This window comes from Lontra canadensis, unplaced genomic scaffold (assembly GCF_010015895.1).
Source record: "Lontra canadensis isolate GAN:19392208 unplaced genomic scaffold, GSC_riverotter_1.0 scaffold76, whole genome shotgun sequence".
Taxonomy (NCBI): domain Eukaryota; kingdom Metazoa; phylum Chordata; class Mammalia; order Carnivora; family Mustelidae; genus Lontra; species Lontra canadensis.
Window position 1 is genome coordinate 10,200,711 of NW_022631070.1, and position 23,221 is coordinate 10,223,931.

The 23,221-nt window shown below is 53.5% G+C and overlaps 1 protein-coding gene across 2 annotated transcripts in view; it reads left to right on the forward strand.

The window, feature by feature from the left end:
• DIP2C (disco interacting protein 2 homolog C) overlaps positions 1-23,221 on the forward strand; it is a 363,208-nt gene that overhangs the window by 321,336 nt on the left and 18,651 nt on the right. For both annotated transcript variants that reach the window (XM_032881692.1, XM_032881693.1), the window contains one exon: positions 18,522-18,583. In XM_032881692.1, coding sequence (XP_032737583.1) covers positions 18,522-18,583 — 62 coding nt within the window. The remainder of the gene's footprint in view (positions 1-18,521; positions 18,584-23,221) is intronic.

Here is a 23,221-nt window from a genome sequence, read left to right on the forward strand (position 1 = left end):
GCACTGTCCCCGTATCTCTAGGGGACACCCCACAGTTCCACACTGCAGTGTCCCCGTATCTCTAGGGGACACCCCACAGTTCCACACCACAGTGTCCTTGCATCTCCTGGGGACACCCTACAGTCCCACACCAGTATCCCTTTAGCTTCTGGGACACCCCACAGTGCCACACCGTAGTATCCCTGTGGCTCCTGGGGACACCCCACAGTCCCATACCGCAGTGTCCCTGCAGCTTCTGGGGACACCCCACAGTCCCACACTGCAGTGTCCCTGCGGCTCCTGTGGACACCCCACAGTCCCACACCGCAGTGTCCCTGCAGCTTCTGGGACACCGCAGGCATAGGTAGCCTTGTGTCAGCCTGAGTCAGATTTTCCTGTGAACCTCCCTTACACTCAGTGAGGTGGAAGCGAACATACAGTTTGCAGCGAGTGAGTAAAACACTCCTCGTAAGAACCAGTCGGAGGGTGCAGAGTGACTGGGACACAGGGGGTCACAGAAGGCCTCTGCAGCGGGCAGCGAGGCAGCATGGTCCCCCCAGGAAGCCAGAGGGCAGGGGCAGAGGCCTGGAGGCAGAGCTGGTCAGTGGAGACATTAGTTTTCTTATAATTGTTCCAAAACTTAGAGCGTGTGAGATGACAGTAGTGAAGCAGTAGGCAGAGCCCGAGGTCGGAGCGGAGACCCAGTGTCGAGCTCCCCGTTGTGCTTCCCGGCAGCCTGACCCACAGGAGGTGCCTAAGGAGGATATTCTAAAACTGAATTTTTATGAATGGTTCGGCAGATAAGGGAAAGCCTAATGGTTCTGAATTTCTTACAGATTGAGTTTTTTTTTTATGAAGGAGTATTTTAGAAAAGAAATTAGAAAATACAGATCGGCCCACAAATAGATGATTAAACCTGTAATTCCATCCACCCGGAAATAATCACCATTAATCCCTTGACGTAAAAATATCAAAAAAACAAGAAGCTACAATGTTCAGTCCCAGACTCTGAACCAAAGTTGAGTCTTCCCTTTGTGGCAGAGCTACAGGGTTACGGACACACGCGCGGCCCGGGGTGGGCATCCTTGTTTTCCGTCGATGCGCTGTTTGCCCGGAGGACCGTTGGTCCCGGCCACCGAGTGGGCCTGCGGTTTGACCACTGTTCTCCGGGGCCGCCGCACTGGGAGAAGGGAGGCGTCTCCATGTGCGCGTGACCTGTCCTTGCCTGAGTGTGGGTGGCCCACTGGCCCCTTTCGGAGATTCCCTGGTCTTTGGGGGTGGCTGACTTACCCGGCGGGCAGGTAGTGGAGACGGTGCAGTAAACACACCCACTGCATGAGACGTCGGTGTTCCGTGGAGGTGAATTAGGGGTTCATCCTTCCTCGGCCAGGGTTCCCACAGATGAACGTGTCCTCGCCCCGCCCCAAGCATCCCTCCCAGCGTGTGCGGTCTCGTTCCACGGATCGCCCTCCCCCGGGGCATCTTGGGCGCTGGTGCGTTCTCGTACCGCGACTCCCGCTGCTCTCAGGCTCAGGCGGACCCCGCCACCCTCTTGCGGCCCAGTGCGGCTCCTCGTCCCACGTCCCTGAGTCCCGGGGCTGGAGGCATTTCCCTTGCTCCGGCTTCCCCTGGTGCCTCCTCCCCAACAGCACGCTTTCCGCCACTGCTTCCGTCGTGTCTGTGGACGCGCGAGGCCACTCAGTGAAGGACGCCCAGAGAGCTAGGCACTGGGAAAGGACAGCCCCTCCCGGCTCAGTCGGCCTCGTGGACGTGCCACCGTGCGAGTCCTTTAGCTGTGGGAACAAGGCACGTCGGAGAAACCAGACACACTTTTTTGTTGAAGTCCAGCATCCCGTGTGACATGCGCCCACGGCAGCAACGACCATCCTGCCCAGCGAGCCCACGGTTGAGTCCCCACTGGCTCACGGCCGCGGCATCACGTAGCTCCTCTTGCTGGTGAGTGTCTGGGGTTCGCTGCCCGCTGTTGGCTCAGACGGCCGGGCCAGGGCCTGCACTCAAGAAAGAAGACATTTACCCTCAAAACAGAAGCGTTCTCTGAAAGGAGGATGATCTGGGACCGCGTCTGGTTGGCGACGCGGTTGCCATGGCTCCCGGGGGGCGAGTGGGTGTTCTGAGATGGGAGACACTGAGCCTCAGAGCAGCTCAGAGGACGTGCCCCGGTGGCCAGGCAGCGAGCAGACACGGAACCGTGGACCACATCCTCGAAGTAGAGACGACTGCTTCCGCAGAGGAGCCCATCTGCTTTTTAGCGCTTTCCTTTCCTCTCACATTTTAGATCAGATCTGCTATTTCGTACGACCCACAGTGGCAACTCAAAGGCGTGTGTCTCTGTGGGTGGGGGAGGTTGGGGGCGTCCGCCCCTCCGTGGCTGTGGCTGTGGGTGGGCAGCATGCCGGAAGGCGTCAGACAGCTCAGAGCAGTGATGGCTGCTTGCTTGTGCTGCTGGGTGAAACCGGGTTTAAGAGAAAATCCTGAGAAATGCCAAATGTTTTGTTGTCAAATATACAAGTGGGCAAGTATAAAAAATCTAAATATGAGACCATCGTAAAAATAGAAAATTGGGACACTCACGATTTCTGTGCTGCCGTTGACTCAGCTGTTCTGAGAAACGAGTGGGTTATTTATGCCCTTCTCATTCTGAAGCAGGAACCAGCACGTTAATTATTCCAACACAGCCCCCTTGAGGTCGATGGCGTAGCTCTGTGGCAAAAGAATGGACCAAAATGGAGTGTGGCTGACTTGAATTTTACACGAAATACTGGTATGTTATAGACTTAGGCGAGGAAGGAATGTAGAAGGATGTGCCATTTTTTATGCTTAGAAATGACACTTCCCAGAATCTTTAGTCATAAAAATGACTTTAAAACAATTTGGATTTGTTGAATCTATGACGAAAGTGGACGTTAGGTCAAGTTATGACTTCTGAGTTTAATTAACTTTAACATAAATTTCCCTTAGCGCTGTTAGGAAGTGTCACGTACATATTAACCTCTGTTGAAAAAGATGTTGCCTAAAACCACAGTTACTCCTTCCAGAAGTGTAAGCCGAAAGGTCTTTGGTTGTACTCAATTAAGAAATTCAGCTTTTTATGACAGAAAAATGAGCCCCCTCCTCACCAGCAGAAGGAAGGAGGAAAAGTGGGGTCTTCTCTTTTCCAAAACTTTTAAGTCACCTTAGCAGAAACTCTGATCCTTTATTTGGAAAAAAGCAATGGTTGACTTACGTGGGAGGAAACCGTATTGTAAGTACCTGCGTGGAAGTAAGTCAGCAGTAACGCTGCGGCCAACCTTCGATCTGCAAGCTCCCACCATGGAAGAGAAGGGCAGCCGCCCTGATCATGAGAAGTGACGTCACTGACTGTTGGAAAGACAAAACCAGGAAGCGCAGAGGCTGATAAAAATATCAAGTAATTCTCAGAAGAAATTGGTAGTTTTAACACTTTCATGTGTTCGCACTCTCAGTTAATTTCCTCCCCTCACTGCTTTTAGGTGGGGAAGGACCGTAAAAGGGGTGTCGTGGGCTTATGTGCTCACAGGAGTGAGTCGCACTCAGCTGAAGCCCGCACCCCCTTTCCTGCTGACGCGGCTCGTCCCAGGAATGAGAAGCAGCAAGCGCCTCCCGTTACCCGGTGTCCTCATCCGCGCTGAGCACAGATCCCTTCCCCCGTGCCCTGGGTGGCTCTCCCGGGCCTCCGGAGCAGGGGACCCAACGTAGGACCGTGCGCCAGGAGCGGCCGCGCCGGCGGTCCTGGTCCCGGGCCCCACGACGGGCATGCGCCACAGACGGCGGGAGCAAGCCCGCTTCCCGGGGCCACGGGTGGCTGCGGGGGCCCTGGTGACCTTGGTTCCCAGCGCGCATGTGGGCAGCCAGGACAGCGGGGCAGGGGCACTTAGCGTCGGTTACTGTGCAGCTCCAAACACAGTTCCCTGTGTTTACTGAGCTTACTCAGCTGTAAAGGTCACCGCCATGGACGGATGGGCTCTGTGAACTGGGACGAAGGGAGAGAAGAGAGGGCATGTTCTTGCTCCCCTCTGTGTGGCGTTTTGGGTGTGCTAAGCACCGGGGCTGCCCCGTGAACAGAGACTTGGTGTTGGGTCTGCTGGCTGCTGGGCATGTCTTCCCGTCTGGACGGTCTGCAGCTTTGGGAAGGACAGGAAGAGCTTGGGTCCTGGGAGACGGCGGGGAGCTGGGCCCCGAGACTGAGCACCACAGGCCTCACGGGCAGGGCTTCACTTGCGGTGGCTCTTCAGCAGCTGCAGAGATGGCCCGGGTTTCAGTCTGGGCCTCGCACAAAGAACGCGGGCGTCCGAGCTTCTCATTGGTGAGCAGCGCTCGGGAACGTGGCCTCCCTGCTTCACGGCCTGCCTGCATTCCCCTTGCCCTGACCGGGAGCCCTCAGCAGCAGCACTCTGTCAGCACGGGCTGAACGGCAGCCGGGGCCTGTAGTCGTCCTCCCTTCTGTGCACGATTCGGCGCCGCTGGTGGAGCTCAGAGCAGAGCAGGCCGTGCGTGCAAGCGGCCATGGCCGTGTTTCTTGGGAGCTGCAGAAAGAGGCAGCCTCCTTTTCTGCACGTGGTTTGTTGACCTTCGTGAGGGCCCATTAGTGATCCGATGTGTCAGTACGTGGCATGGACTGCCACGGTCAGATCCGGCACACGGGCTGGATTGTCACCGCCTTTTTGGCTCCTGCCAAACGCACTAATTCATTTCAGACCCTTATTTCCTTGACCGTCTGTTGCTGCAGCCACTCCTGATACTAATTTCTGAATCAGTTGGGAAGCTTAAGACCAGCCGCAGAAGCCAGCTCTGTTCGGTGTGAGCAAAGAGTGTATTTATAGGTGACCGGCTCTGGACTCGTGTTGTTTCTTTGGCCGCGTAAGTTGTAAGAGCTTGTTGTTCCAACCGTAACCGTGAAAGCGATCCAGTTAACACCCGAGTCACAGGTTTTAAGAGCCGTCAGCGCTGGAGAGGAGCAGAAGTCTCCGTGAACTGAAGTCCCCTGTGGAGAAAAGGCACCCCTGCTTACCCCCGGCAGAGGGGCGGTGGGAGGAACTCGGCATGGAGACCAGCTGATCCTTGAGCAGCGGACATGGCGCCGTGCGGCAGAGTGCATGGGAATCCCAGGGAGCCCCGCTCTGTCATTCTGCCCTGGCCAGGGGCGCGTGTGTAGAAGCCAGCAGCATCAGAGAGCCATGAGAATCATCTGAGGTTCGTCAGGCCTCTAGTGAATGCAAGGTCACAGGCTTCTGAAGCCTCGGGGGGGGCCTGAGAATCCATGCCCCCCCAAGGGACAGTGGGCCCCCAGCGGGTGGAAGGCAGGGGCACTGAAGACGGAGCAGGGAGCAAGAACGCTGCAAGGCCTCCTGGAGACATCCCCCTTGCACTCCAGACACAGAGGTGGGACAACAGGGCTGAGCACGTGTGTCTCAGTCCCCTGGGCCTTTTCCAAGAGCAGCCCTCGGGCCTCCAGAGGCTGGGCATTGCCTGTAGGAGGGAGGGAGCTGGAGAGAAGGGAGAACCACCTTGTCAGGCAAAGAACAGGTGTCCAGAGTCTCAGATCCTGCCCAGAGCCACAAAGTCAGCCCGGACTGGCATGTCAGTGGAGCTGTGCAGGGGCCCAGACCACGGCCACAGTGTGGGTATGGAGACGGCTGGGTGAGGCCAGAGAAGGCTCTGCCCTTGCTGGGAGCGCGTGCTGTTTCCTGCAGTCTCTTTGGTCTCTCAGACACAGTGTTTGCCTCCCAGGAAAGCCCTGAAAGATGCAGAGGGAAAGGAAATATAGCTACACGGCGCAAGAAGAACGTGGCGACCGTCTGTGGAGCAGACGTGCCGGAGTCACCGGAGCCCCTGAGGTAACCAGGACATATGCGCTGAAGAGGGGTGCGCCCTGCACGGAGAGGGGCACGATATTATGGAAACATAAAAACTACACCAAATCACCAAATGGAAATGCTGGAAATGAAAGCTGCGACGTAGAAACAGGATTCCTGGTGGCTCCGCTAGCAGACCGGATGCAGGGGGGAGGCCCAGTGAATTTTGGGCCCCGCACAGGAGAGAAGGAAGGAGCGTCCAATGGAACAGTCGGGGTCTCTGGGGCGACAGCAGGTTGTCCTGTATGCAGCAGGAGCCTGGAAGCGGACGCTGCGGGGCCTGGGACAGAGAACCGTCTGAAGACGTGACGGCAAGGACCCGTGAGAGGTATCCGCCTACAGACCCAGCATCTCTGTGAGCTCTGGCAGCATAGATAAAAACAAGCCCCGTTGAATCCTTATCACAGTGCTGAGGGCCAGGTTAGAGATGGTCTCCAGCAGCTAGGGAGGAACAGAGGTACAGTCACGGAGAACAACAGTAAAATGACAGGAACGGCAGAAGCCGGAACACACTGGACTGGTCCGTGCAAAGCGCGAAGAGAATGGCTCAGGCAGCGCACTACCATTCGGGAGGACACGGCAGGTGTGTGCAGACGCAGCGGTGCGGCGAGCCTCCTCCAGCAGCACACGGCGGGAGCGAAGGCCAGCTGCTCGGGGCAGAGAGGAAAGCACACGAGGCAGGTCAGATCTGTAGCCAGAAGCATCGAATGCTAGAAAAGGTAAATACGAGGAAACACTGGAGAATTTTTCTATCAGTGTATGGCTATGAGCATATTTTAAATTTCTTTAAAGGCGATTAAGTATTAAAAGCAAAAAAGGGCAATCGAGGCATTTGTAGCCTGAGTAGCACTGGCACGAGAGGGTGGTGGAAACGTGCCGCTCTGTGTTCCTAAGGCACATCACGCGACGGTGGACTGTGAAAATGCCGCAGATTTCCGTCTCTCATCGGCCTCTAAGAAACGGGTCAGTTGAGATGAAGTGCTGTACTTGAAATATTCCGTTTGCGGAGGAAGAACAAAACAGGAACAGCAAACAGCCAATCATATCAACAATTACATTAAAAGTAATTTAACTAAACAGGCAATTAAAAAGCAGAGGTTGTCAGGCTAGGAAGATTCAACTGCATGTAGTTACGAGAAACCTTAACTCCGGGGGTATCGACAGGTTGAAAGTAAGCACGAAGTCCGTGGAGGAGGACGGGTGTGCCGTGTTCGTGACGGACGTGTGCGATGTGAAGGTCTCAGGAAATGAAGGTGTGCATCACATGGTGATTAAAGGGTTGGTTCACCCGCGAAACAAAAATCCTAAATGCACCTAAAAGGAGCTTCAAAATATGTGAAGCAAAACTGACAGAATTCAAAAGGAAAAAAGAAATTCATAGTCGTACTTGGAGACTGTAACATCTCTCTCCCAGTAATTGATAAAATGAGGAAAATATCAGCATATGGAAGATTTTAACAACACCGTGGCCTAACTTGAGGTAACTGACGTTTACGGAGACGACACTATACTGATGTGGGCTGGTCGTGTCCCTGCAGAATTCGTACGCTCAAGCCTCGCCCCACTATGACGGGAGACGTGGCACCCATGAGAGGTAACAACGGTTAAAAGGGTCCTAGAGGTGGGGACCTGATCTGATAGGATCGGTGTCCTTACAAGAAGGAGGAGGGGAGTCAGAGCTGCACTCTCCATACACACATGCTGAGGAAAAGCCTTAGGAACATACAGCAAGAGGGCAGCGGTCGGTAAGCCTGGGAGAGAGCACTCACCTGAAGCCAACTGTGCTGGTTGGTCCCAGACTTCCAGCTTCCAGAACCGTGAAGAAATAAATTTCCATAAGACACTCTGTGGTATCTTGTGATGAGAGCCCAGGCAAACTCAGACACCAACAAAATAGCGTTGTTTTTGTCAGACATGAAAAATTCCCCAAGAAAGACTATAAAACAATTTTCAAGGAATATTAAATGACCACAATCACACTGTATATTCTCTGTGGAAGATGGCCAGAAAAATTCCTAAATACTTGTAAATGAAACAACACACTTCTGATTACCTATGAATAAAAAAGGGATCATGAGGAAGATGAGAAAATACTTGAAGAGGATTGTTAATGAAAACACAGCATGTCAGATTTTGTTGGTTGCACCTAACGTAGGACTCAGCAGTAAATGTTTGTATTAGAAAGAGGAGAGTAAAAATCTCTTTTAACTTCCACTTCAGAAAAATCTAGGAAAAAACAAAAAACTCAAGCTCAGAGTTGGAGAAGATAAAAATCAATGTGGAAATGAGTTAAATAGAGCAAAGACAAAGGGAAAAGTCAGTATAGTGAAAAGTTGATTCTTTACAAAAACTTAGTAAGTTTGGTAAACTGGTGGCAGTACTCATCACTAGTCGGAGATGAGAGGGAGACCCAAGATACCACGTGCTGGCAGGGAATGGGGCGCTTTTTGCGGGCGCAGGCATCACTGCTGGGGATGTGGGTGAGCCCCGTGACTTCGGGGAACAGTTTGTGAGTTTCCTGTACTGTTGAACGTGACTTGCCTGGACCCAGCAGTTCTCTCCCGGGTTTCACCCCGGAGAAGCGAAGTTGTTCATCCTCCCAGGGGCCGCACACAAATGTGCCCAGCAGATACGTTCATGATTACCAAGAACTGCAGACAGCTGCACATCCACCACCCGAGAGTGGGAGGGCCGGCTGTGCTCTGCTCGTGCAGCAGCTTGCTCTCCTGCCGTGGGGGGGACAGACTGCTCCTGCGGGGAGCGGCGTGACTGGACCTCAGAACAGTCTTCCCGGTGAGGGAAGCCAGACACAGGTCCGCACACCCTACAAGTTTATTTATATGATTTCCTGGATGAGACAAAACTGTAGGTACAACAGTCAGATCAGTGTTGCCAGGTGCTAAGGGCCAGGGGAGGGAACTGACTGCAAAGAGGCAGGAGGGGCCTTTTGGGTGGTAAAGGTTTTCTGTGTCCTGACTGTGATGGTGGTTCTGTGACTACACATTGTCAAAGTCTATCAACCTGTAAACTTACGGATGAATGTTATTGCGTGCAGATCACCTAAATACATCTGAGAGATAAGGAGTGATGGAGGGAGGGGAAAATTCACACGTAATAGGGCTGGGGTCTTCTGTTGGCCAGGATGGAGTAGCATGGACCTTTTCACCATTCATCCTTTTCCCTAAACAAATAAAGAGTGGTCAAATACATGAAGCATGACTGTGGATGTCAGGTGACAAAGAAGGAAGAGCCCTGAGAGGAGCAAGGTTGGCCGTGTGATTTCTCTAGGTCACCGCAGCCTGGTGAGCTCTTTGAGTGCAGGACATGGAGCAGAGTCTGAGGAGACAAAAGGTGGCTGCAGTCCTCAGAGAAGGAGGCTACAGAGGAAAGAGACACAGAGCTCTGGGGATCCCCCAGAGATCCCCTCAAGCGTTGTAGAGCATGCTCATCGAGTCATCTTATGAACACAGTCAGCATCTGTTCATGTCAGAAAACCACTCAGAGCCCCACAGAGAACCAGCCAAAAGGGCTGGAGTGAATATGGCTTGTTCCCAGCAGCCAGGCTGGAAATCTCAGAATTCATGAGGCAATGCTCAGGGCTCATCTCACAGATATTAAAAGCAAGAACTGGGAAGAACAAGATTTTTCCAAGTAATTTAGCATGGAGCAAAGGTCAAGAATATTTATAGGAATATAAAAATATCCAGCATCCGGCAAGTCAAAATGTCCAACATACTGTCAGAAATTACCAGGCACACCACCCGTCCACAAGGAGGAGAAATGTCAGTAAGTCAGAACTGAACTAAACTGATACAGATGTTGAATCTATAGACAAGGATACTGAAAGAGTTATTTGAACTGTAACCCAGATAGTCAAAACGTTAAGAAGAAACATGGAATGTTAAAGAGAGGGGGAAAAGACAAATTGAACTTCTAGAAATGAAAACTACAATATTTGTGATGAAAAATACAATGATGGAATTGATGGCAGAAGAAAATATTGGTGAACTTGAAGACATAGCAACAGAAACTTTACAAAATAAAACAAAGAAAAGAATGTTAATGGTAAGACCATCATTGAATTGTGGGGAACTTCAGGTGACTTAACATACAGGTGCTTGTCGTCCCCAAAACAGAGGAAGGAGGGATCGAGGTCCAGAAAATACGCATGAAGAACTATTTTAAATTTGGGGATGGTATGAACCCGCAGATCTCACAGCTCAGCTACGTCCAACATAACATAAAGGGAACTGCTTAAGTTGCTCAAAGCCAGTGATACAGGGAATATCGTAAAAGCAGCCAGATGAAAAAGAAGTCAAGTTACATACAGAGGAACAAAGATAGGGATCATTTCACACTCCCATCAGAAGTGATGTGAGAAAGAAGACAGTAGAAGACGTCTCTAAGTACTGAAAGAGAATAGTCGTCGACCTAGAATTTTACCCTCAGCAGAAACGTCTTTCAAGATCACAGGCTGTATAGACACTTTTTTAGCCATAAGAACAACAACAACAAAATGCTGAGAATTTACTGCCAGCACACCCACACAGGAAGAAATATTAGTGGAAATCCTTTAGGCAGAAGAGAAATGATACCAGGTTCCGTCTGGATCCACACGATGAATGAGTAGAACTGGAAATGGCAGCTGCAGAGACATAGAAGATCTTTAGCACTTTTTAAATCTCTTTACAAGGTTACTGACGGCTCGGACAAAGGTGGTATTAGCTTGTGGGGTGTATAATGTATGACAGCTGCCCAGAGGTCGGGAGGGGAGGAGATGGAAGGTGTGTATGCCGTACAGGGCGGGGCAGTGCCACTGGCAGGTGGGCTGTGAGCAAGACATGAGCTGACAACCTGCATGTGACCACAGACCGGTTTTCTTCCAGCAGCTGGTAACCTACCAGCCAGCAGGGGGTATGGAGGGGACCTATGAGAGGGGAGATGGAGGGGACCTACTAAATACTGAACAGAGGGTCAGACATACATGCAAAGGATCTAAACACCCCAAGGAAGATGCGGAGATCGTGAGACTGGATTTTTAAAAAGTGAAAACCTAACTATGGACCCTATGACAAACTCCTCTTAAACATGAAGACACAAGTAGATTGAGTACGAGGACAGGAAAGTTGTTCCACACTAATCTTCCCAGAGAGCTGAAGCGGCTACGTGCATATCAAGCCTTATTAATTTCAGAACAAAGAATCCTGCCAGGGGTGAATAAGGTCATGTCAGAAGAAGGTAATTTCATATATGTGAAGGAAATTGAATCCATAATCCAAAACCTTTACAGGAGAGAAAAAGAAAACCTCTAGGCCCAGATGGTGTCACTGAGAAGATACCAACCCTACAAAAACTTGTTCGAAGATAGAGGAAAAGGGAACATGACCCAACACGCGTTACCAAGTGAGCATAACCTAGATACCAGTATCTGACAAAAATTCCCGGAAACTGAAAATCCAGCCAATAGCCCATGTGGAAAAAATTCCGAACAAAATAGTAGCATATTGAATGTAGTGACACGTAGAGAGTAGTGCGTCATATCCAAGCATGTCTTAGCTCCGGGATGCAAGGTTGCTTCCCCACTTAAAAACTGTCTAACTCACCATATTGTAACAGAGTGAAGGAGAAAAACATGACCATATGATGCAAGAAACCCCTCGTTCATGGGAGAACTAGGAAGACAAGGGAGCTTCTTCAGTCTGAAAAAAAAAGTAAAAAAAAGCTAGAACCTCATTCTCAGTTGTCCACTTTGAGAGCTTTTTCCCTAAAATCAGGAACATCGGCATTGTACGGAAGTCCTAGCCAAAGTGATAGGATACAAAAATAAAAAGTACGAATACTAGAAATGGAGAAGTAAAGCTTGTGATTTGCAGACTGCCCAATAGTGCACATAAAACTCCTGTAGAACGAAAACCACGGATGCTGATGTGTAAAGTTAGGAACAGCACAGAAGCAGTTTATACATGGGGCACCTGGCTGGCTCAGTCCGTTAAGCATCTGCTATGCTCAGGTTATAATCTCAGAGTCCTGGGATCGAGCCCCCATGGGGAGTTTGCTTCTCCCTCTGCCTCTGTATTCTGTGTCTGTCTCTGTCAAATGAATAAACAAAACCTTTTTAAAAAGTTTCTACATAAAAAATGGTATTCCTATGCACCCCCGTGTTTACGGCAGCACTATTTACCATAGCCAGAATATGGGAACAGCCCACGTGTCAGGAGTCAAGAAGATGCGGTACGTGTACGTATGCACACACACACACACAATGCAGTATTGCTCCGCTGTAAAAACAAACGTGAAATCGTGCCGTTTGCGACAATGCGGGTGGAGCTAGAGTGTGCTGTGCCAGGTGAGTAAGTCAGAGAAAGACCAGCACCATGTGAGCTCACTGATGGGTGGAATTTAAGAAAAAAAACAAAAAGAGACAAACCAAAGCAGAGACTCTAGATGTAGAGAACAGACTGGGAGCTAGCAGAGGGGAGGTGGGGCGTGTGGGGGGAGAGAACGGGACCGAGAGCGCAGTCATCTCAGAGCGCACTGAGGGATGCTCGGAACACTGAACCCTGGGACTCCTGTAAGACCATGTGTTAACCACACTGGGTTTAGAACAAAAGTAAACCGACTTCCTCTGGAGTAGTATTGAACATGGAATTGTGTAAAGGCCATTTACGGTAATATCCAAAACCTTTACGTACTTGACAATGAAAGGTGCGGTTAAAGGTGTACACCAGAATCACAAAATAGTGCTGAAAGATAGGAAATCCTAATAAGTGAATGGGTGTGCCAGCGTCGTGGAGTGGATGAGTCAGCACTTTTTTAAGGATGTGTTTGTTTATTTGCGAGAACATGAGCCGGGGGAGGGGCAGAGGGAGAAGGAAAAGCTGATGCCCCAGTGAGCAGGGACCCGGCGCGGGGCTCCGTCCCAGGACCTTAAGATCATGACCTGATCCGAGGGCAGACAGACGCCCAGCTGACATTGGTATTTTTAAGGTCACTTTTTCCCCTCAAACTGATCAGTCCCGGCCACAGTCTAAGAAGGTTTGTCCTGAGGAAGTCGACAAAATGCTTCTCAAGTTGCTGTCGACCGCACACCACAGAGAAGAATCACCAGTCTTGAGAAAGAATGGTGCAGCAGGACTTGGTGCTGGCTTTGGAGCTCCCGTAAGGCCCTGGTAGTCAGGACAATGTGGCCCTGGAGTCCAGAGAGACCAACAGAGAAAAGCAGAACAACAAAAACAAAGCAAACCTGGAAAAAAGAGAATGAATCCAGAAGTAGAGACGTGTCACCAGGTCCACTGAATAGGGAAAGAAGAGGTTTTTTGGCAAATGTTTTGGACTGACTGAAGGTTTAGATGGTGTCATCTCCTCCGAGAACACACGAAAATCCATTCTAGGTGGATCACGGACCCGGATGTCTGTGGTGGTAGTTCTAGAATACGGCTTCCGGGAAGCTGCAAAGACGGTCTTCGTGACTTGGGATGTGCAAAGATTTCTTCGGGCACAGAAAAGCACTTAAGCATAAAAGGAGAACACGATAAAGTGGACTTTATCAAGATTAAAGTTAATCTTAATATGTTTAAGAAAATTAATACAAAAAATACGGACTGGGAAAATGTACTTGTAAGAGCACATGTGACAAATCCGCCAAAGCCTGGAGTACATGCTCGGCAGAAGGAGACCCACAGAGGACGGAGAGGTGCAGAGAATGCTTTCAGCGTCTTCCGGATGCATCACTCCAGGAGCGTGTGGACGGACAGCTCGCGCAGGCAGCTTGGAGCCCGCAGGACTGTGCGGGACAGGGACGTGCAGGACGGCGCAGGATGGCGCAGGACAGGGACGTGTGGCTCCTGCGGGTGTGTCTGCCGTTTGCTCATGAGCTTCCAAAAAATGATTCAAGGCACAACATGTGCTCCATTGAAATCCTGATTTTCATTTTGAAAAAAACTACAGTGATTCCACATGTCAGCCCAGAACGATTTCGATCAGCAGGGCTGACGGTACTAGAGGAGATGGTGTGGAGCAGCCGGAACCCCTCATCATTGCTGCTTCAGGGACACGTTGATCAGTTTCTCCCGCAGCTCCGTGCGCGTCAGCCCGGGGAGCCAGCATGTCGGGATGCGCACCCAGAGCACAACCTGCTGCGATCGCCCCAGACTGGAAAGGACCCACATGCCCCCCAGCAGCAGGACGGGCAGGTACAGATGACACGTTCACACAGCAGCGCGCGTCCCAGAGTGTGGAGGGGCAAGCTGCTCCGCAGACGCCGTGTGCGGGCCCCAGAGCCGCCGGGCGCAGCGACGGCCGACCCAAGGGAACACACGCTGTGTTATTTTATGCCGATCCGATAATAGATGAATGTGTGGTGTGAGAGATCACACAGCGGGAGCCTTTTGGGGTCGGAGGTGAAGGAGTCTTTATGTGCTTTCGGGGGCGGGGGGCGTTACGTGGGTGTATGTGACCGTCCAGACTCCTGTAGTCAAACGTGGAAATCCCGTGCGTTTGGTTGTCTGTAAGTTACGCCTTAGTTAAAACGGTGAGACGGTCACAGCGGCTGCACAGGTCAGCTGGGAGCGCCAGGGGAGCCGGCTGCAGTCCTGCAGGTGGGACCCTTGCTCCGAGGCCGTCCGCGATGAGCCCCTGCTGTGCCCAGGGTCTGCTTCGTGCTCCCCAAACCCGCCCTGGGGGACACCGCCTCCCCGGCCCCCGTTTATGGTAACTGCCGCGGCTCCTCCAACACCCAGCGCAGTAGATACGTCCAACATCACTGCGCCGGATGCCTGCCTTGGTGGCACGCATTTCCACTCAGGAGTTGGTTACGTGAGCCTGCGGGGCGTGGGCTGATACCAGGTCATGCCGACCCCGTGGCTGGTTAGCGACACACCGGGGTGAGGTGTTGGGTGCTCTGCGCTGGGGTTAGGATGAAGTCTGTATCTCTTGAGCGGAGATTTAAGTATAACCGATGTGTTCCAAGAAGCGTTCGGTGCCTAACTGACATCGTACTTTTATACCAGAGAAAGAAGGATTTTTAGTGTGAATGTGTCCATCTGCGACGTAGCTGCTGTACAGCTGACCTCTTCAGGGCAGACCTTTTCCATTAGTGCGACCTGAAATCTCAGACATGCTCTGTCTTCCGTCCTGAGGAAGTTCCAGTTGGAATGAGTGAGTTTTCTTTCCTGCTCGTCCTTTTTTGCAAATATTTGATGACTTTGGGTACCTGGGAGCACTTCCGCGCATGAGAGCTCTCCTTATGTACAGAAACGCCAGCTTACGTTTGTGGCAGAGTCGATTTTGTGCAAGGGAGGAAATTTTGTTAATACACACTCCCTCGTACGTATCCTGAAATCTCCATTTTTCGTACCTTAGGACTTCTGAAGTCTGGAAACACCTATAAGCTAACCCTTCACTCTTCCTCCGTGTATCCCTCATCGATGCGACAGGGGATTTTGCTGCAGATGCCGAGCTGTCCCTTCTGTGTGCCTACAAGTTGGGAAATTTATTCTTAGTCATACATATTGTTCTCTGAGAAAACTGACCCTTGAGCACCACAACAAAATCTGTGAATTAAATTAATCTAGAGAAAAGATGGGCTCATTTTGTTCCAGTTACTATTTGGAATATTTGGGATTTGCGGAATCGTGAGGGGGATTATTGCAAACCTTGCACTGGGCTTGGGTAGGTCAGGTGAAAGTCGCACGCGCCTCCAGGTGCAGACTTTGTTCCCGGCCACTCCTTCTTGGTGTCGGGCCACAGCTCCTGGCCCAGAAAGCCACTGCCTTGGTCGCCGCGGTGCCCGCAAGGAAGGCAGGGACGCAGCGACGGAGACCTCAGTCTGGATCTGCAGGCAGTGCTGTTCTCAAAGGCCCCGGGTGGCAGCAGCGTCTCCGTGCGGCTGGGGGTGGGGGGGTCACTGCCGAGCCCAGGAGACCCGCAGATGACCTGATTTTGCAGCTGTCCTCCCGGGACTGACTGCGCCAGGACCCTGCGGGGTGAGGTTTGGGGGCTGTGGGGTTGGGTCAGAGATGGCGCCAATGACTGTCCCACATCCAGGGCCCCGATGGCGCTGCTGGGAGGGTTGGCATCCGTGCCCGCTCACCTGGGGAAACCCACGCGTTCCAACGCCCTGCATGGCTCCCGGAAGGCTTCCGCCGCGGTCATGTCAGTGATGTTAAGCGGGTGGAGGGGCCCCAAAACCACGGGACAGAACAAAGCAGGAGGAAGCGTCGTGGCGGGGCCGACTCGGGCACGCGCTCGGGATGGGGAGCTCCCTACTGCGACAGTGGGCCTGGCCCCCATGCAGGTCTGGCCCCCGTGCAAGCCTGGGGCGCGGTTCCTTCGTGCCTCCGTCCGACCTGGGCGTCTCTCGTCGGTTCTCTCGCGCCGGAGCCGGGCCGGGCGTTCCGACTCAGCCGGGAGCACATCCGGCTGCCCGCCACGACTGTCCTTGGAGCCTGGAGCTGCAGTGCACCGGGAGCCACGCGGAGCTTCGGGCGCCGACCCCACACGGTGGAAAAACCACACACAAAGAATTTCTGACGCCCCAGAAACCCTGCCAAGAGCCCACTGTTGACCAGACGCCCTGTGGTGATGGAAATAGCTGAGTCACACCTGTTTCGTGTCACCTGTTTACGTGTCACCTGCTTACACACGGTGACGTGAACGAGACAGACACGGGTGTTACAGGAACATCGGCGGGAAGAGAAAATCTGTGTCCATTCCTGCCCTGGCTTCTCGGGACCAGCCCGCATGTCGGCGGAACCCCTCGCTGAAACGCGCGCGCCGGAGGAGTTGTATTCCAGCAGTTTGCCGTAAAATTCACGCCGCGTCCTCCCTTCAGGAGGGAAGAGGGCCCACACGCCTCCTACCACCCAAACACCGGGTGCTACCGCCGACCTCGTGTGGTGAACGCGTGACTTGGGGGTGTTGGCCCGAGACCGTCATCCGTCACTCTCCTCTGTTGCTCTGTGGTTTGTCGACATCTAAGTTTTGTTCTGTTTTTACCTTTAATGGTACAGTGGTTGATTTTAACGATTTCCATATTTGACGTTGGTTTTGATCTTCTTTTTACTCTGTTCCCTGTTTTTTTGCATTCTCCTCCCTTCCCCTCCCTCCTCCTCATCCCATTTTAATTGTTGGGTTGTTTCATTTGCGTGTCCGTGTGTTGCTTGTTTGTGGTTCTGTTGGTCCAGTGTTCTCTCCTTTCTTCTCGCCCGCCCCTGCCGCTGTAGCCCCACAGGCTGTGGAAGCTGGCCCAGCAGATAGGGGACCCTCCTCTTCATCCACACCAGTGCCCCCTTCCCACCACTGTCTCATCAGCCTCCAGCACTGGGACACACTAGAAGTCGAGTGCGGAGCCTGGCTCGGGGCGCGGGCCACGGACGGACTGGTGCCCCGTGTGACGTGCACTCTCAGACCTCCTCAAACGTCGCACGCTCGTGACACACGCTCCCGTTACGCACAGTTGCTGGTCTCTGCCGGCCTGGGGTCTTGTCCGTTTGACGTCACGTCCCACGTTTGGGGACCTGTTTTCCGATTTGTTTACTTTTTAACTGGCCGCCTGTGGTTATGTGCTTTCCGTTACTCAGAACCTCGGACCAGTGCTGCCCTCGGTGCTGGTCGGTCACACAGCTCCGTGAGTGGCCGTCGCTGGGAGAGAACATTCTCAGCGTAACACAGGGCGTGAGCTTGCACGCGGAGGCGGACGGCGCTCTGTGCTCGCGGCTGGAGACCGGCGGCCGGCCGGGAAGCCGTGTTTAGCTTAGTCTTTCATGAAACAAGGTTAAGATCCTCTCCTGAAGAATTTTTGCACAGTTCTTCAAGTAAATTCTGAGGGGCTCTCTCAGTTTTTGGAAATTTGTTTTGGGCTCCATCTTCTTCTAGGTAAGGTATCACCTGGCCTTCCCGAGAAACAGCTACAATTCTTGGTTTAAAGCGTAGCTGTGGTTGCACTGCACGGAGGTGGCAGGAAGTCACCGGTCAGACGTCAGCCTGGCAGGTTTTGAAGGGATTTGTGCTGTCAAGACCGGACGTCTGCGCCCCGTGTTCGGTGGCTCGGTCGCGGAGCGCTCCTGGGGGACTGCACTGCTGATCGCGCACCACCTCCCCAACCCGTGTCCCAGACGAAAATAACCTCCCTCGGCTGGAGGAAAGCCAAGGCAGAGGCAGAGCTAAACAGAACAAGATAATTATCTCTTACCTCTTCCTTCTCGAGCTGTCAGTCCGAGTCCCACATTCTGTCCCACGTTCTGCGTCAGTGTCTTGACCTCTAGAAGCACACCTTTGGGGATGCGTGTAGCAGGAGCTTCTCGGGAACGGAGCTCCCTGCCCTCGACGCCTGCTAGCCACACGTCTCAGCAGCTTCAGCCTTCTTTATTCAGCAACACGCACAGCACCTCTTTCCTTCCAGCCTTTGTAGACAGGATGGACAGTCAAGCCATGTGGAAGTCCAGCATAGTCCTACTAAGACGCTCCTTTCAGAACTGAGGTTACTAAACTAGAAACTAATGGGTATCTTGGAGAGAAGTGTGGGTCTAGTGCTTTTCAGTTTTTGTTCGGTTTGCGATTTTACCAAAGAAATTCTCGCTAACTGGTAGGAAGCACAGACCCAGGGGGCTCCCACACAAACGTGAGTTAACCGCGCTGTGTCCTTGCTTGCAGGGGACCTCGGGACCTGACCCAACCACCGTCTATGTTGATATGCGAGCTCTGAGACACGACAGGTACGGTGCGCTTGGGGGTTTCTTTCTTGGCTGCCCAGCGTGCAGGGGCCGTCTAGCAAGGGAAGGAGCGCAGCGTCTGTCCACTGTGCGCACGTTGCCGGTGGATCAAGCCGGAGAGCCGCGCCACTTGGCTCGAACCGTGCCCCCCTCCACCTCCGTGTGGTTCCCACTGGGGCAGTCCGCTGTGCGCTAAGACCGCCGCAGACCGGGCAGGGTGACCGCAGTTGCCTCTCTAACGGTCTGTCCAGAAGCCTGGGCACCATGTGGCACCTTTTAAAGCTGCCAGCACTCTGCCCACGTTTCTTTTTTTTTCTTTCTTTTTTTTTTTTATTTTTGATTTTATTTATTCATTTGACAGACAGCTAGAGAGGGAACTCGAGCAGGGGGCATGGGAGAGGGAGCGAGGGGAGCCCAACGCAGTCTGCCCACATTTCTTTATGGGAATTGAAATTTTGTATGAAGGTGTTTCCATAAAAAATTAAAACACGGGTGAAGTCACCTTCTGTGCAGCTCCCCAAGCAGCCTTGAGCAAAAACGAAAGGTGAGCGTTTGAGCGTTTGTCCATTTTCCTCAAGTGGGGGAAGGAGGCGGAGGTACAAGCAAGATGAGAGCCTTGCCGGGAATTTCCGCCCCAGCCAGGAGGACGTCCCTGGATGCCCGAGGCTCCCCACTGAGTGACTGTGGTGATGCCGGCTCGTGGTTGCTCCTGGGCTGGGACCCAGGAGCGTGATTCTGCATACGGGGGTCTCCTCTAAAGGACTAGCAGGCGCCTGATGAAGGCTCTGTGACGGCCAGACACTGTGTCTCGTCTCTGCTCACCCGCCCACGTGGGTCGTCATGCTGTTGAGTGAAGGGACGAGGGAGCCAGCGGTCACCGTTAGTGGACAGGGGCCTTGCCCAACGGAGCGAGTGGCCCGGCATTCCCCGGATGACCCGCGTCCGTGTGTGGGGGAGTGGGGTTGTGGAGGCTGAGGAGCGGTCCAGGCGGCCATGCACACACCCTCCAGGCCCCACCATCACACCGGGCATCCCCAGCGGGACTCTTGGGCCCCGTGGACGTCAGGCCGTGTCTGTTGAGCACAGTCTGGGGAGTGGTATGCCGGCGTCCCAGGGACGGACTGAAGCTGTGCATGGGATGGGGGACAGCTGCACACGGATGGTCCAAATGCAGTATGCGGAGACGAGAGGGCTACCTGCGTTCCCCTAACGTGTCCCGCGTGAAGCCTGCCTGGTCCCCGTGGGCCTCGTTTTAGACGCTGCTGTGCAAGGGGAGTCAGGGTTCGAGCCCCGAGCTAGACGCCCCTCTGAGAGGCCGAGGGCAGACACGGGCAGCACCGCGTCCTCCCTCGGATAATCTTCCGACGCAACATTTGGCTTTGAAGAGTTGAAGTAACTTGTTGCAGCGTCATCAGCATTTCCAGATGGGACTTCTAGGCTTTACCCTCTGCAGAAGGTACTTAGAAACGGTACAATATCAGACCTTTTATGATTCCGAAGCTGAGCAGTCGCTCCCCCAGTCCCTGCTGGGGTAGCATTTGTGCGGTCGTCTGCGGCCCGGCCCCACACGCGGGACAGGCAGGCTCCGTGAAGGCACGCGGAAGAACACGGGTCCTTTGACACGGGAGGAGCAGCGGACGACCGTCCGAGCCCCGTGTGTCACGTGCGTCCTGGAGCGTTGGGGATGGTCGAACGGAGGGGATGGAGGGCTCGAACGGAAAGCGGAGGCACCACTGTCACTGTCACCACTGTCTCTGGGACTGACCCTGCGGACGTCCCAGGGGGCAGTTCTTCCCGCTGAGAGGGTGCAGCGTGGCACAGGGGGGCGCGGCACAGCTGTGCACGCTGGCGGGAGCCAGTGCCTGAGATGTGGTACGTGCTCATGGAGACCGACCGGTTCTCCCATCATCGAGGTCCGTAAACCTCTTAAATGACGCCCTCGTCCTGAGCTGTGTGCTCTCTGCCGTCCATCGGGGACAGAAGTAGAAGCGCTTGCGGAGCTGGGAGTTGCTGTCAGTCATGCATCACCAGCAGCTGCTGGTTGTCACGGTTACTGGCCATGTTGACGAGTGTCAGAGGGCCCTGCGGGCAGGCGGGGCAGGCAGACCCCTGCATCCGCCCTGGCCGGGCCTCTCCTAAGAACGCCTCCTGCACGGGGCCTGCACTGCCCACCCACACTGCAGCCCAGCTGATTCACATTCTCGCCTCTCCTGCAGGCGGAGGACAGGAGGCCGGGAGCGGAGGGAGGTGGTCGTCTGCCCCTCCTTCAGTGTGGTCTGTGAGCGTCAGTGGCCAGGAGCCCACGCTCTCATGTCCTCTGTCATCCACTGCCGTCACCCCCTGTGATGGGCCTTCCCGGCTAGGTCAGGCCGGCGCGCTGGCCGACACGCCGCCCTGGCTCTTCCCCTCACCCGTGAGACCCCTGCCCCTGGAGGCTGGAGCTCCCACCCCCTCCCCGAGCTGGGAGTCATACCCCAGGGGCCTCTCCACTGTCCACAGCACCCCGAGTCTGTGAAATCCTCCTGCTTTCAAGCCCAGTTCCATTCAGTTCCATTCCACCATCTGCCCTGTGTGTTTCCCAGAGAGAAGACGACTGACTTCACCACTGACCTTCGTCAGCACGTAACCCAGAAGTGTCTCAGCAACAGCTACTGGGACGGAGAGGCTGTGGGTCCAGCCGATCTGAGTTCAGATCTGGGCAGGCTCTGTGACCTCAGTCTCCCTGTGCCCAGAACGGGCACGATACAGCTGCCCTCAAGCGCCCTGGAGGCGTTGTGAGGGCAGCAGGGTTAAAGCTGTCCCCCCCACGGCACCAGCGTGACCCGGGGCAGGAGGGAGCTTGCCGGGCTCCAGGTCCCCGTGGGGGTGCAGGTGAAACAGGGGAGCCTTTGCAAATATTGACTCTCTATCTTGTCACTGTTTGTGGGGAAAAAAACGAAGCTGTTGTGCTGAGGTTGGACACACTGAGATTCAGCGATGGGAGTGGTCACTCTTCGGCTGCTTTGGTACGTTCACTAGGACGTCAGGGCACCTGCTTAATTATGAGCTAATCACCCGGAGAGGGCTACCTCGTCCGTGTGTACGTCCAGCTTCCCTAGAGAGATTGTGTGTGCTCACGTGCATACGTGGGACAGACGGGTGACGGAGGAGAGCCTCGTTGTGGAAGCCTGTGACCAAATAGTTCCCCAGATTGACTTGGTTTCTATGTGACTTTCTGCCTCTTGTCTCCTGTGACCCAGTGTTGGGATTTGGTCCTCTGTTTACGGCAGGTCACTGTGGAGAACATGTCGGCCTCACAGAGCAAGGGACTAACTCCTGCTGCTGGAGTGGACGTAGCCTCACTGTGCACAAGGGGAGATGGGGAAATGGTTTGGGGGCTGCTTGAAAGTGACCGTGACTTTTTAAAAATACTCTTCTAATACGTTCATTTAAGATGAATTCACGGTCACTCCGTCTCTTCCAATTGGATCTTTCCTTGAGCACTTGGAGTTTGCAGACTTGAGATGGGAAAGAAAAAAATTTCCAGCTTTTAAGGAAATAGTTTTAGGAGTTAAATCTTGTGGACACAATGTTAGTGTAAAGCTTTCCCCAGCTTCCTCACTCCTCCTAACCTGAAGTGCTGAGTCTCCGGAAAGCAGGGATAGTCCATTAAGTCCTGGTCAGCGGTTAACCAAGGACAGAGACCCCGAGGAAAGTGAGCGCAGTGTTCAAGTGCGTTGTGAGACTCACGATTTTGTGCAGGGCATGAGGGGGCCCAGACGAACACAGAACAGCAGAAGAGGGACCCCGCTCTCGGCCGGCTTTCGGTGTGTGCGTGACCGGCATGAGGGTCTTAGCAGAAGCTGACGGGGAGCTTGCACTTATTACTGGATCGCTGATTTCCGGTCACACGCTCCTCGACAGCCACTGGGAGGCATGGGGGGGCGCCTCCGTTGCCCAGGCCCCGCGTGGACGGAGCTGACCCCAGGAGTTCTGGCTGCCGTGAGCATCGTCGTCTCCCTGGCGTTCGATGAGACACTGGCCGCACACTCCTGGGTTCTGCTCCGCTGAGCCCCAGCACCTCCTGTCTGACCCGAGAGACCTGGAAGCACGGCGATGATTCACTCGTGTAACACATCTAAATGATGTATCGCTTCTGTAGAGGTGTCCCTGGTATACATGCTTACAGACCTGCTTTTCCGTCCGCTGGCCTGGCTGCTCGTCGCTTGGCCAGCTGAACGGCGGCTGCCTCATTGGAGAGGACTAGATCCGGGCTGGAGTGCTGTGGGTTGGTTTTTTTTTTTTTTTTTTTTAAGATTTTATTTATTTGACAGAGAGAGATCACAAGTAGGCAGAGAGGCAGGCAGAGAGAGAGAGAAGCAGGCTCTGCACTGAGCAGAGAGCCGGATGTGGGGCTCGATCCCAGGACCCTGGGATCATGACCTGAGCCGAAGGCAGAGGCTTAACCCACTGAGCCACCCAGGCGCCCCGAGCGCTGTGGGTTTTGTGCATTCCTTAAATAGTTCTTCAGGAGTGTACTCGAAAATCTGATTACTTTATTGATAGAGAAAACGGAATAAAAAGGGAGAGTTCATATTTTGCAACGTGTTAATTTGGGGCTGAATTTCCAGCCCCTTCTTCCCTGTCAGAATCTTCCCCGGG